This window comes from Molothrus aeneus, chromosome 10, assembly GCF_037042795.1.
Source record: "Molothrus aeneus isolate 106 chromosome 10, BPBGC_Maene_1.0, whole genome shotgun sequence".
Classification (NCBI taxonomy): Eukaryota; Metazoa; Chordata; class Aves; order Passeriformes; family Icteridae; genus Molothrus; species Molothrus aeneus.
Window position 1 is genome coordinate 2794145 of NC_089655.1, and position 12469 is coordinate 2806613.

General features: G+C 38.1%; 1 protein-coding gene across 2 annotated transcripts in view; it reads right to left on the reverse strand.

Annotated features, from left to right (window-relative positions):
- PIK3CB (phosphatidylinositol-4,5-bisphosphate 3-kinase catalytic subunit beta) overlaps positions 1 to 12469 on the reverse strand; it is a 72196-nt gene that overhangs the window by 17422 nt on the left and 42305 nt on the right. For both annotated transcript variants that reach the window (XM_066556381.1, XM_066556382.1), the window contains exons 8-13: positions 12284 to 12361; positions 9456 to 9707; positions 9044 to 9140; positions 8126 to 8256; positions 5129 to 5182; positions 4203 to 4391 (exon numbers count right to left, since the gene is read on the reverse strand). In XM_066556381.1, the coding sequence (XP_066412478.1) occupies positions 4203 to 4391; positions 5129 to 5182; positions 8126 to 8256; positions 9044 to 9140; positions 9456 to 9707; positions 12284 to 12361 (801 nt within the window). The remainder of the gene's footprint in view (positions 1 to 4202; positions 4392 to 5128; positions 5183 to 8125; positions 8257 to 9043; positions 9141 to 9455; positions 9708 to 12283; positions 12362 to 12469) is intronic.

The following is a 12469-nucleotide window of genomic DNA, read 5'->3' on the forward strand; positions in this document are numbered from 1 at the left end:
AAAAAAAAAGGGTTTTGTTGAGAGAGAGCTTTCTTTACCAAAAATATTTGACAACCTCAACTGATGGAGCCTTTCTGAACATTCACTGTGAATATTAATGAGCTTAAATTGGAAAAAAAATAGTCAGGTTAGGTATTAAAACAAATAAAGAATCTCTAGACTGATGCAATAATGTGCTGGAAAAAAAATTACAGAATACAGTGATGCATAACTTTGGACTACCAAAAAGAACTACATTTAGAGGCCTCACAAAATAAACTGATTTTATTGCATTGTTATGAAGCTCACAGCTACCTGCTAAGAGCAATATGTATAGAGTTGTATCACTGAAACAGTGCACTGTAGATACAAATAAACACTTTAATGCACTTTAATATAAATGCATATTAGTAGAAATTCAGTGTATCAACAGCACAAGATGTTTCTTTCTGTAGGAACAAGTCATGATAATAACACCATTCCCTACAAATTAGATAATACAGGTTATTTTATATTTCAACAACAACTTATAAAAGCTGAATAATTAAGAAGATCTTGTTTTTCTCCTGATTTCATAATGACTTACAGCAGTGAAAAACCTTTATTTCTACCCTGTCACCCATCAACTCCTGCTTCCAGCTCCAGGAGGACAAACACGAGTTCACACTCTCAGCCCACATTTAACAGGCATGTTCATAACACCATTTATCCACCTTGGGGGCAGATTCTGAACTGAGTCATCATTTTTGTGACATTTAGAAGGCAAGAAATGGGCATGAATCACATCACAAAGCCAGGGCTGTGCTGAAACTCCACAAGAATCAACTAAACCACGGGCAAATACAGGTATGGACACATGATGTAAAGTAAAACTAAAGCTGTTTTAAACATAGATGTCACATTCCCACAGAAAAATACACTCAAAAATCTACTGAGCCACAAGGATCAGTGATGCCAGTCCTGACTGCAGCCACCAACATTTCCATAGCAGGAGCACTGGCACTGAAACTCTGCAGGCAATACTAACCCTGAGCACATATTTAATACACAAGGCAGACACTGAAAATGCAAACAGCAGCTCTGCTTGTCAGACAGTCACAGACTCCAAAACAAAACCAGCAGGATTTCTACACAATCTCCTGTAAATCAGGTGCAGAACCAGCAAAAATGTAGAGCTATTTTGTTAATTCTAAATGACTGAAATGGAGAAACTGAAATAGCCTGAAAAGATGAGCTCACGTGGCCCCACATGCCTCATACATCAGGCAGTGAAAGTCATGGTCCACAGCATGTGCATTTACTGGGATCAAGATCTGAAAATACAGAGCTCCTGCCTTTGCTGAAATCATTGCACAGGGGGTTACAATGAGAATGAACAATGCATGTTTCAGAGAAAACTTGAATTTGGCCTTGGTGTATCAATATTTTCTTCTGTAAAGAAATAACCACAATTTCTTCCCTAAGAAGACTGTATTAGACAATACAATTAAGCACAGGCCAGTATTTTTATTCCAATTATTCTCAGTTTTTCAGTTGTCCTTTCTCTACTTCTCATTAATGATGGTGTCACTTCACTGAAAGCAAATGGATTTTAAAAAAATATTTCAATTATTTTGTTTTAATTCTGCTTTGAGAATAACTACTGCCTGAGAATTCTCATAACAAGTTTTGCCACTCTGCTACTCTGCTGAGCAGGGAGGTTAAGGCAGCAGTATGAGCAATTCCTGCAGTGCAACCATTCTGCTAAAATCCTGCAAATCCAACGAGGGCTTGGTAAATAATGGTAAATAATTCAGGAAAGCTGCTTGAATCCACTGAACATAACTTCAGGGACCACTGAACTAACAGATTAAAGATAATTACAATCAAATACAAGAGAGTCCACTTCTAAAAGAGCCTTACTATTTTTAAGCTGCATTAAATAAAAACAGGAATATAGTTATTAGTCCATTTGCTTACAAACAGCTGGTGGTTGATTGCTTCTTTGAGTTTTGTTGCTTTGTTGTATTGTGTTAGGGGTTTCTTGAACTTCTTTTACTGAAATACATCTAAAAATGGGCATTAAAACAACTTTCGGTACTACAGCGTGCACATTGTAGCAGACAACTACAGCTACTACAGCAAGTATTTAATTTTAAGGGGAAGTAAATGAAAACCCTGATCATTTTGGAATTCCTAAAATGAATGAGGCTGTCTTGCCTTACCTGAAAAGGGAAATCATTAGGAGTACTGACATGTCTATGTATTACAGAAATATTCAGCATGTTTAAGGTAAGATCTCGTTTTTCAGAGATTCTCAATGCAGCCAAAACCAATATTATGATAAAACTGCACTATTGTCTATAGATAAGCAAACATAAATACTATATTCCTTCCAGAAAGTACACAGCAACAAGACAACAATATATTTTCAGCCATCTGTTTAAATAAAAGGTTTTATGCAAATCTAATATTTAATGTTTCCCAGTGTAAAGGACTTTGAGCTGTCGGCTAATATCCATACTCCAAGGAAGTTTTCAAAACTAAGGGCCATATTTTAAAGCCTCAGAACTCAGAATGCTTTTTCCTTCACATATTTTAAGGTGCAAACAAGTGCCTGCTTGTATTTCGACAGTTTTGATTTCCAGATAACTTGGAATGATGAATAATAAATTCAGAAGTAATGGAACTACTAAGGAATGGGATTCTTGCACATGAAAGAACACAAGTGAGCAAAGAATGTGTGGGTGCTCCATTTTGTTAGTGTAGTGTTCATGGCACAGACAAGGAGCTGGGATGAAATTCATTTCTTTTCAGAAGTTCACAAAACTTACACATCTAGCTGGGAGGAAGGATGTAGCAGAAAATGAACTCTCTGCTGGAGCACACTAAGAGCCTGACTGGATAATCACAAAAATCAGATAATGGATAGACAGAAGATGGATTTTCATGGAGTGGCTGCCTTTTCTTCCAAAACACACAGCTTGTAACAGGTGAAGGTAAGAAAACTAAAGGGCGATAGAGTTTTCTGCCATCAGTCATAATCCTTCCCAGCAAATGCTTTTTAGCTCTAAGTTTATAAAAATCAAAAAAGGTAGTTGAAAATTTTTAAAATGAGACTTGGGGAAAGACATGAAGATCTCAGTGTAGTGGTCTGCAAGAAGGTGAGCATCATTTCCATCTGAATTCTGTCAGGAAGACCAGAACAACATCAGTGCTTGCTAACTTGGGCCAGACTTCATAGTCTGGCTCAAACTTCACTGTACACAATGTGACTTAAACCTTTCCATTCCAATCCAGAAACCTGTTACTTTATTGTTTTTAAAACCAGTTATCAAGCAGGGATGGTCTTACTATGAGCTCATATAATTTTTCCTGTATTAAAGTTCAACCTATTCTCAAAAAGTGCCCCAAGAGTTGGATTCTATTTGAGTAAATACAGCAAAAGTCAGCAACAGCAACTTCTTTACAGTGTAATGAAATAACCTTGCACATCTGTGCAGCAAACAAATGAACCACTTTTACTGAAAATGCACTTTGTATCACAGCACCAGCCTCATGTCCTTAAAAGTTATTCTAAAGAGACTATTTGGTCAAAGAGACAGGATGGGAATGATGTGTTTAGTAGCACTGGTGGGTCTCATATCTCTTTGAAAAGCCATCTGTCTGCCTTGGTGAGTTTTAATTACCCAGTCTGAGATCTAAATTTTATAGTATTTGAGCAGCTTAACAATTTTCACAAGAAGTTTTGTTTCAGATCTTGATTTACAAAGTTTTTTTTTTTAGAGCAGCCTTATAAAAAACATTCTTGCTGTGAGGGTGGTCAAGCACTGGAGTTTTTTACCCAGAGCCTGTGGAGTCTCCACTGGTGGGGGTGCTCCCAACTCAGCTGGACACAGCCCAGCTCAGGGGAGTGCCAGAGCATAGGGCTGCACTGGATGAGTCTGGGAAATTCTTGCTTTTAGCATCAAATCTGAGCACAAGGTTTTAACATCAGCCTGTGTAAATTTCCAATGTGCTTTTCTTGTCATTCAGAGGAACCCTGAAATGCATTTTGGTTTTGGTTTATGGAGCTTTTTTTGAGAGAATAAGTGCTTTACGTGTCCAGGCTGCAGAAGTTAGACAATGAGCTCCAGCTTGCACAACAGCACCATTTCAAACTGGCTACACTTGGGAAAGAAATCCTATTTTCTGATGATTTAATTGAAGCTTTTCTTCCCCACCAACACTGTCTTTTCCCTTACCTGAGCAACGTCTTCAAGTTTGTTCCACTTTAAAGAGAGCAGCAGTTTTGGCAACGATTGTGGGAAATTTTCACGACAGTCGTATCGCAAAGTCCAAATGAGATCCATTTCATTTTCACAAAGCTGAGACAAAGGATCTCTTTCCATGATATCTTTTAGCACAACATAAAACTTCTTACCACCTCGACCCTAGGAAATGAGACATGTATGAGGTGATAAATTCAGTGAGAGTCTGGTGTGGTACCTCAAATACCAGCAACCCTACAGCAGAAAGAACATCAGATAAAAACTCATGAAACACAGGGAAATGACCACGTTGGTCATGTGCCTTTGGAAATGTGCCTTTCTTTCAGATTCCTTCCTGTAGACACTGTAAGTAACAGATTCCAAATGCAGTGTGCAGAACTTTCTGAAAAAATAACTCCACTTTAGAGTTAAGGACGCTAGATGGCAATATTTCTGTTTTCCAACTCCAACATGGAGCACTCTCGTTTAGGATGCATAAACTTTCTTCTTCTGTTTTTCAAATGAGCAAATTTAGATAAATACAATAATTTCTTCTCGTTAGCAATAACAAAATACTTTTGCAACAATCAAAAGAAAACACATTTGCCAAGTAGACATACATTTATTTTGGTCTTCTAGTTCTAAACTGTTTTTCAGCTCTAATGTAAATCTTAGCTGTCCTCCAAATCCAGAGTATGTAAAGCTTTTTGACAAAATATGGACAAGTCCAAAATATATTGGGAAAAGCAGATATATATCTGAATTTTAAAGCAGTTTATCAAAGTGAATTATATAAGAAAACAGAGCCAGTAGAATTGCTATTTGAGCAGCTCACTTATTTATTTCTAGACTGATGCAGAAGATAAGAGCCAAATAAACCCAGAAAATTAATTTCAAAATAGTCTTTAGATGATGCTCACCGCCATTGCAGCATTGTCACTGTTTCTTGCAATCTCAGCTGCCTTTTCAAGTATCTGCAAGAAGTTGGTTTTAAATACATTAGATTTAACCCCAAATGTGACCACATTGCTAGAATAAGCATTACAGAAACGAAGCAGCTAAGGAAATGTTGCTATCTTTTAGGTAGTTTTGTATATCCAGTGGTATAACATGGACTTGAGTGCAGTGTCCCCTTTCTCACCTGCAGGACTAGGGACATAGGGAACAGCAGTGCTTAGGATGACCTCCATTATTTCCTTTTTCATCACTCCTGGGCTAAATTAAACAGCCTTCCTGATGACATCTTGCCTTCTGTTTCTGCATTTTCTCCTTATTTTTCATCACAGAAAATCAGTTCCTCAGCTCTAACTTACCCTTTGCTTTCTCACCCCTACTTGTGCAGTTTCCAAGGGCACTGTTTCCATGCCCATGGATCCATGCTCCTAGCCCTCAATCCCAGTAAGAACCCACAAGCCCAGTCCTTTCACCATGCTCTCAGACTGCCATATGATCTCAGGCAGTGTGTCCATGTACTTCTCTAGATCTTGGATATCCTCTCCTTTTTTTTTTTTTCCTTTTGAACATTTGACTTGGTTTTTGAAGTTCAGGCAATAACCCATAATGGAGAATTAAGTTCTAGAAGTAAATGCAGCTCTTCAAAGTGCATTCTGCACATTACTGCAACCAAGCCAGGTGTTACAATGCTGAACTGGCCAGGTATGTCTGTCAGATGCTGTCAGATGCTGCTGCTTCAAGGAACAAATCATGAAATAAAATCTCAATGAAGAAAAAAGTCTAAGGAACTCCAGCATCTCATTTCCCTGAGAGCTCTGCCTCTCCTGTCACTCAGGAATACAACAGCAGCCCAGCTGGTCTGGGAGTCACAGGCCCATCAAGACTTGTGCTGTCTTTACTCAGACAACACAAGAAACAACAAAAGACTGCAATAATCAGAGCATAAATACCCAGCAGCTAAAATCCCTAGAAAGGCATCCTAACTTGTTTTATTTCTTTTCTCTGTATGAAACTCTCATTAATATCATGTATTACATCTGCTACTTGGCTACAAAGCTTCTTTACATACTGTGTGTGAAAACATGCATAAACAAAACCCCAGTGTCCTAATTCTATGTTTGATTCTCTCCTCCCCCTGCTTTGCAGAGTTTCTCTGGGTGCAAAGAAATTTTCCAAGTCTTTGCAAGTCCAGCTTTGTTCGCGTGAACCCGAGCCCCATGATGTGCCTGCAGCACTGGCCATGGCCCAGCCCCACACATGGCTCTTGTCTCAGACAAGTTTCTCATCCCTGCTCCAGGCTCTTTTGCTCCTTCAGCCCCCAAAAAGCTCCTCACTGTGCAAGCAGCATTGCACAGCTCGCTGCGCGAGCAGGTTGATGAGATGATTGAAAAGATTCATCTATTTTTGCACATTATGTTTCTCAAAACACAAATCTGGCATCTCATTCTTTGTTTTCTTGGCAGAAACCAGCAACAACACTGGGAAAATGAGAAGCAGCCATAGAACAAGCAAGTCTCAGCTGGAGCATTGTAAGAGACAGATCCTCAGCTGATGTAATTCCAGCAGCTGCAACATCACTCCTCATTCAACAGAACCTCCACCAAGAGAATCTTTAGGAGATTGAGTTGAATGAAGCTGAAAGTCACAAGGGATGAAGACCATTGGACACTACCTTAATGTCACTACACTCTGTCTCACCCAGGAAAATCTATTGGCTGTGTTCAGCCCAGGGTTTTAACTTCCTGAGAACTTGGTATTGCAGGGACAAAGAAAAGAAACACCAGAGCCAGAACAAATATGTGATTACTAAAGAGACACTTTTTTACTTAGTCTGTCTAATACGTACATTCTTTTTTTTTTCCTTTAAAAATTAAATACCCATAAGTGTAATGAGTAAAAAACTTAAAGCAATACCAAAACTGGATAAAATATGTCCACTATGAAGCATTAACTGGTCAGCCATAAATAAACAGCAATTGCTCAGTACTGGTTTAGCTCTTACTGCATTTCCAATGCTGTTTGAAGAAAAGAAAAAGTACTGTGATGACAAGGAAGGGGAAACACTATTAACCCCAACTGAAACAAAAGAAATGCTATCTTGTTATTTCATTTCTTTTTTGTGAACCTAAAATCCCAAATCTGCCTCTGAACAAGATGACAAAACTTGGTAATTTCAGTCTTTTTGTTCACGCCTCCTGAAGGTGCAAAATCCACCAAAAAGAAAGAAGCAATTTCTCTAGGTTGTTACTGACTTTCCCCAAACCAAAATTCAGACTAATGTGTACATGAGTTAAGCCTGACTTTTATAATGTATAATTAGCAGTCTGTTTTAAAACTTATTTCATTACTTGTTTCCAGGACTTAGCCTTTTTTGCTAGTTTCTAAACGATTTTCCATCTATCCTTCACACTACAGAAATAACCATGTGTATTCCAAATATACACTTCCTTTCTAGACAGATTCTTATCTTCATCTGTAGAAAACTGCAGAGCCACTTCAGTGGATTTAGTCCAAGAGCACACCTTCAGAAATCCCTTTGCACACAGTGTTAAGAGTCCATTTATCCTTTAAAGGACTTGAGCTCACAGGGCAGTGTCCCAAAGAGTGCCTAACACACATTTGTACCAAGAGAGAACAGATCTTTATAGATCACAGGCAAGAACAGTTTGAAGGTTTCCAGAATAGCTGATAAATTTAGCTTTTTGTAAAACCCTTCATATGGGAAACTGATTTGCTTTTGACCTTCAGAAGACCATGTACAGACCACTTTTAAAAGTGTACATCTTCAAAATAGACCCTGAAGTCAAGCACTGCCACTCATGCAGTGCAAGTTTAACAAACTGCAGTACAGTGACTAAAAGGCAGGAAAAGGGGAATTCACTGGAAAAGGCAGTGTTGAAAGGAAAGAAAAACCAGCTATTTCCACATAAGCATTCATGACTGCTCTTTAGGTCATCCCTTACCTTATCAAAGGGAGGGTAATTAATGGGCTGCTTTGAATATTCCTGAAATCTAATGTGCAAAGCTGTTGCATTTTCAGTGTAAGGGTTGGTCTGGACGGTTCCCATGGGATTCAACATTTCTTCAAGTTCATCTGAAACACAAACAGAACAGGCCAGCATGCAGTAAGAAATCCCTTCTTATAAAATGGACAGAGCATGTTCTGCTGCACAGCACTTTCAGTGCAATGCTCTGTATTTCCACCATAAACCACCTCCTGCATTCCCCAATGCTGGATTATCACCCCATGAGAAACTGATTTCCTTAAGGAAACATAACAGTCCAGGGAAGCTGAGCTGAAACAAATCCCAGGGAGATCTGCAGCTTCTGCAGAGCAGGACACACGCTCTGGATCAAATGGAGAGCAGAGCTTCAGGCCAGGCAGGCTGGGACAGCGTTCCTCAGTGACACGAGGCTCCACACACTCCCACTAACTGATCCCAGTATCAGGGAACAAGACAAAATTCCAATTTACAATTTTTGCTGATGTAAATATTACCACTTACATTATAATTGATCTATTCAATTTGGGGTGCAAGGCACAGGGACCAAATGAAACCTAAACTGTACCTTAAAATACAGATATAAACATGCATCTATTTGATGTGGTTTTCCTTCCATAACATTATGCTCATTATGGATAATGTTATGGAAGGAAATATTAAAGATGAAACTTTTAGAACACTACTTCTTGCTCTTCCTCTTTCCTGCTAAACAATACTTTCAGGAAAGAGATTAAAATGTTGCATATATATCCACATAAAAATGACAAGTATAAAGAGATTATTACAAGAGATCTGAACATGCATACAGTAAATATTCTGTTACTGGACCCACTCTTTCCCACAGCCAAAGTCCAAATCTGAAAAGCTGAGGTTTACCAGGAAATGATGACCAGCTGTGCAGTACCAGTTCTCCATTCCTCAAGTGTCCTTTATAATCAAACACCATGGTGTTTACCCAGGCTACAGGATAATGCTGCCAAAGGAAAGAATTGTTATATGGAAATGAAGATGCCAGCAAATGTTACTATACAGAAAACACTGCAAATACATAAAATTGAGAGGATGGCTTGGAGTTTTTTTCAAATGGTAATACCTTTCAAAAAAGAAATTAATCACTGAGAAGTATCAAAAGTTTTCATACCAAGATGTGCAAGTCTTAATACATACACTGCTTTTAATATCTTTTCATTTTGCATTCTTGAGCCCAAGTGAGGACAAGGAAAGATTTCTGGATGCTCATTTTGATATAATTAGGAGGTCACTCAAGAAAAACAAATGAGATAATTACCACTTTTCCTGCTTTCCTAATGGTTTGGTATTTGGAAGGATTCATTGCCTTGGTGGACTTCTTAGTTTTCATCTTATCCATGACAGCATAAACAGCAAAGCAGAGCCTTGCCATCCTTGGCAGATCACAGACATTGATTTCAAACTCCAGCACTTCATTCCAAACGTGGTCGCTTCTCCCAGATATTTCTGTGCTCACAATTGTTTTACAAAGGAGCTCTGTGCCATGGAAAAGACCAGCCCTAACATGAACCTGCCATAAAGAAAGGAGAGATTTTAAGATGGTCACAGAACCCACAGAATTCTGCATAGGATAATATACAGAACATACATACATATTAATTCCATCAAACAAACAACTAAGCACAGTGAAGAAGTTAAGTCTGATTTTCTGAATACAAATTAAAATCTCCAGGTAGAACCAATTGTGCTTCTAAATGAGAAATGTTTGGGGTTTTTTTCAGCTTAAGAAAAAACTCGCTTTTTATTTAAACTATTTCTAAAAATGTACAGAGGGAACACTGCTGACCCTAACATCAGGAGTCACCTGTAGTAATAATAACAATGCACAAGATTTCCAGGGTTTGTTTTGCCTTTAGTACCCAGGAACCAACAAAACCAGGCAGCTTGAACAATTAAAATAAAGGTCAGGAAAGGAGAAGGACAACTAGACAAAGAAGCTGGAGTTACTGGCACTGAAATTAAACTCATTACATGTCAATGCTAAGATGTTTTTCTGTTCTTTCTCCATTTTTCTGTTTCATTTCTTCATTTCTGTTCTGTAACATACATACACAGAAAACTGCAGAGTGAAATGTGCCAACTTCTTTCAGGTGGCCTTCCAAAATATCAGTGAGAGAGACACAGAGAGAGAAAAACCCCCAAATGTAATCTTTTGGCTCAACACCAAAAAGAAATCCTCAATGTTAAATATGTAAAAGAAATCTGATGTTTCAGGTTCCCTCTGCTCCTCAATCAACCCTCCCCACATTCCCTTTAAGCTTTAATATTATTGCTGAGCACTGCAAGGCAAAGAGAGAGATATTAAATTTGATAGTGGCTTTGGGTAAAAAAATAATTCACCTCTTTAATTCTATGACTTCTGATCCTGTTAATGTAAGGGTTTGAACCCCAATTTTTTTCTTTTCATTCCAACATGCCCCTTTTTGAATGAGATGGTGTATACTGATGGGGTGGCCAAAGACCAAGAGCAAAGAAAAGCAATTTTCAATGTCATGTATTTGGAAAATGGGGTGTTGGACTGCTGGGTGAGGTCACCTGTGCCCTAGGTGGATGTCCCCAACCCAGCTCACACTGAGGCAGCGCTACCCTGCTGACAAATGTTTTGTTCCCCACTACAAACACTGCATTTGTGAACCTTGGTGGTGGGTTCAGCAGAAATGGATGAATATTGGCTTATCCACGGCACAGTGGGGCTAAAGGAACAATGGCAGTGAATTAAACAGCCTTAGAATCAGCACTGGAAAACAAATCGAAAATTGTCACTATTGAGAGTGTAACACTGTAGACAAAGGCAGGGAAGCATGCACAGGTTTGCAGGGTCACTGCATTTATTCCTGTCCTAGGTTACCCACAGGACTTGTAATTTTTCAAGACTGAAAAGCATTCAAAATAGGAAATAACATTTAGATGGTGCCCACAGGTGCCAGTATGAAAGAACTGCCCATTTTTCCTGTTTCTTCCCAAGCTGAGAAAATACTTTGATTGTTTTTCCCCTAAAAGCATACTGAAATGAACCAAAAGTCACTTTTCTAAGCATGAAAAAACCCACCCTAGAAACTCCTGACAGCTATGTTCCTTCCAGAATCCACCAGCTCTTTTAGCTTTCCTTTTAAAAACTTAAGGGTCTACAGAGGAGGGTTAAGAAGATACTGGAACTAGCTAAATAATGGTTTAGACAAAAAAGAGGAAAACATCTGCTTTTGTAGCCATCAACTTCCACAATCACAGTGTCTCAGGTATTAAAATGTAACTATGGCTCATTTATCTGTAATGCAGAACTTCTTTTTGGTCTTGACCAAAATGTAGGATTGTTAATTTCCAAGGAGGTTGTAACAACAGTTTTGAAAGAAAAAAATGCACCAAGTACCCTGAACATAAGATGAGAACAGAAAATATCAATGGTTAACTAGGTATCTTCTCTGTCTACAGGACTGGCTACACAATTCACTGATTTCTGAACAAAATAAAGGAGTTTCATGTTGCTCTACCTCACAGGCAAGTGTGTTGTAAGGCATTAAAGTAGTTGAGCAATAAATTCCCACGTGTTAACAACTTGTGGTCTGTAGAGCAGTCAGTAGCCCAGTCATGTATATTTTTACAGGAAATGATACTCCAGCTTTCTTTCTTTGTGTTCCTCATGTGTAGAAAATAAAAGACAGATTGTATAGAAGCACACAGTCCAAGTTTAGACATATAGAATATATTCAGGACTACTAAAATGCCATGTTGCACTTTAAAACATTTAATATTTAATTTACTCGTGCAAGGTGTTTATGACAATCTCTTTAAAATGAGCTCATTTCACACCACTGTCAGCATTTTAGAGAAACCATGTTTTAAAAAAATCAAATACCAATGAACACTTATGTCATACTGCCAAAATGATTGCAATGTTCCAATGCACATATCCAGCTTCAGACAATGAAGGAATATTTTAGCAATAAAGCCAGATTTTGACCAATGCTACCAATGCAATTGGGAATAATTAAAAATGCTGAAATCTGTATGATTTTGAGTTCACTTAGCATTAAAAAAAAATTAAAACAATGAACAGAATGTCTTCTGACACCAGACCCAGTTACTTACTTTGGCATTTTCTTCTGTGTTTAGTTTATTGCCCTTTAATAGAATAATCTTGAAAGGGTTGGAAATATCCCACACACTCTGAGAAGAGAAACAAAGATACAAGTTCACTCTTCACTACTGTAACATTGAGATCTATTTTGTAAGCCAAGCATTTTAAGCAAAAATATCAAATACAAAGGAAAAAAA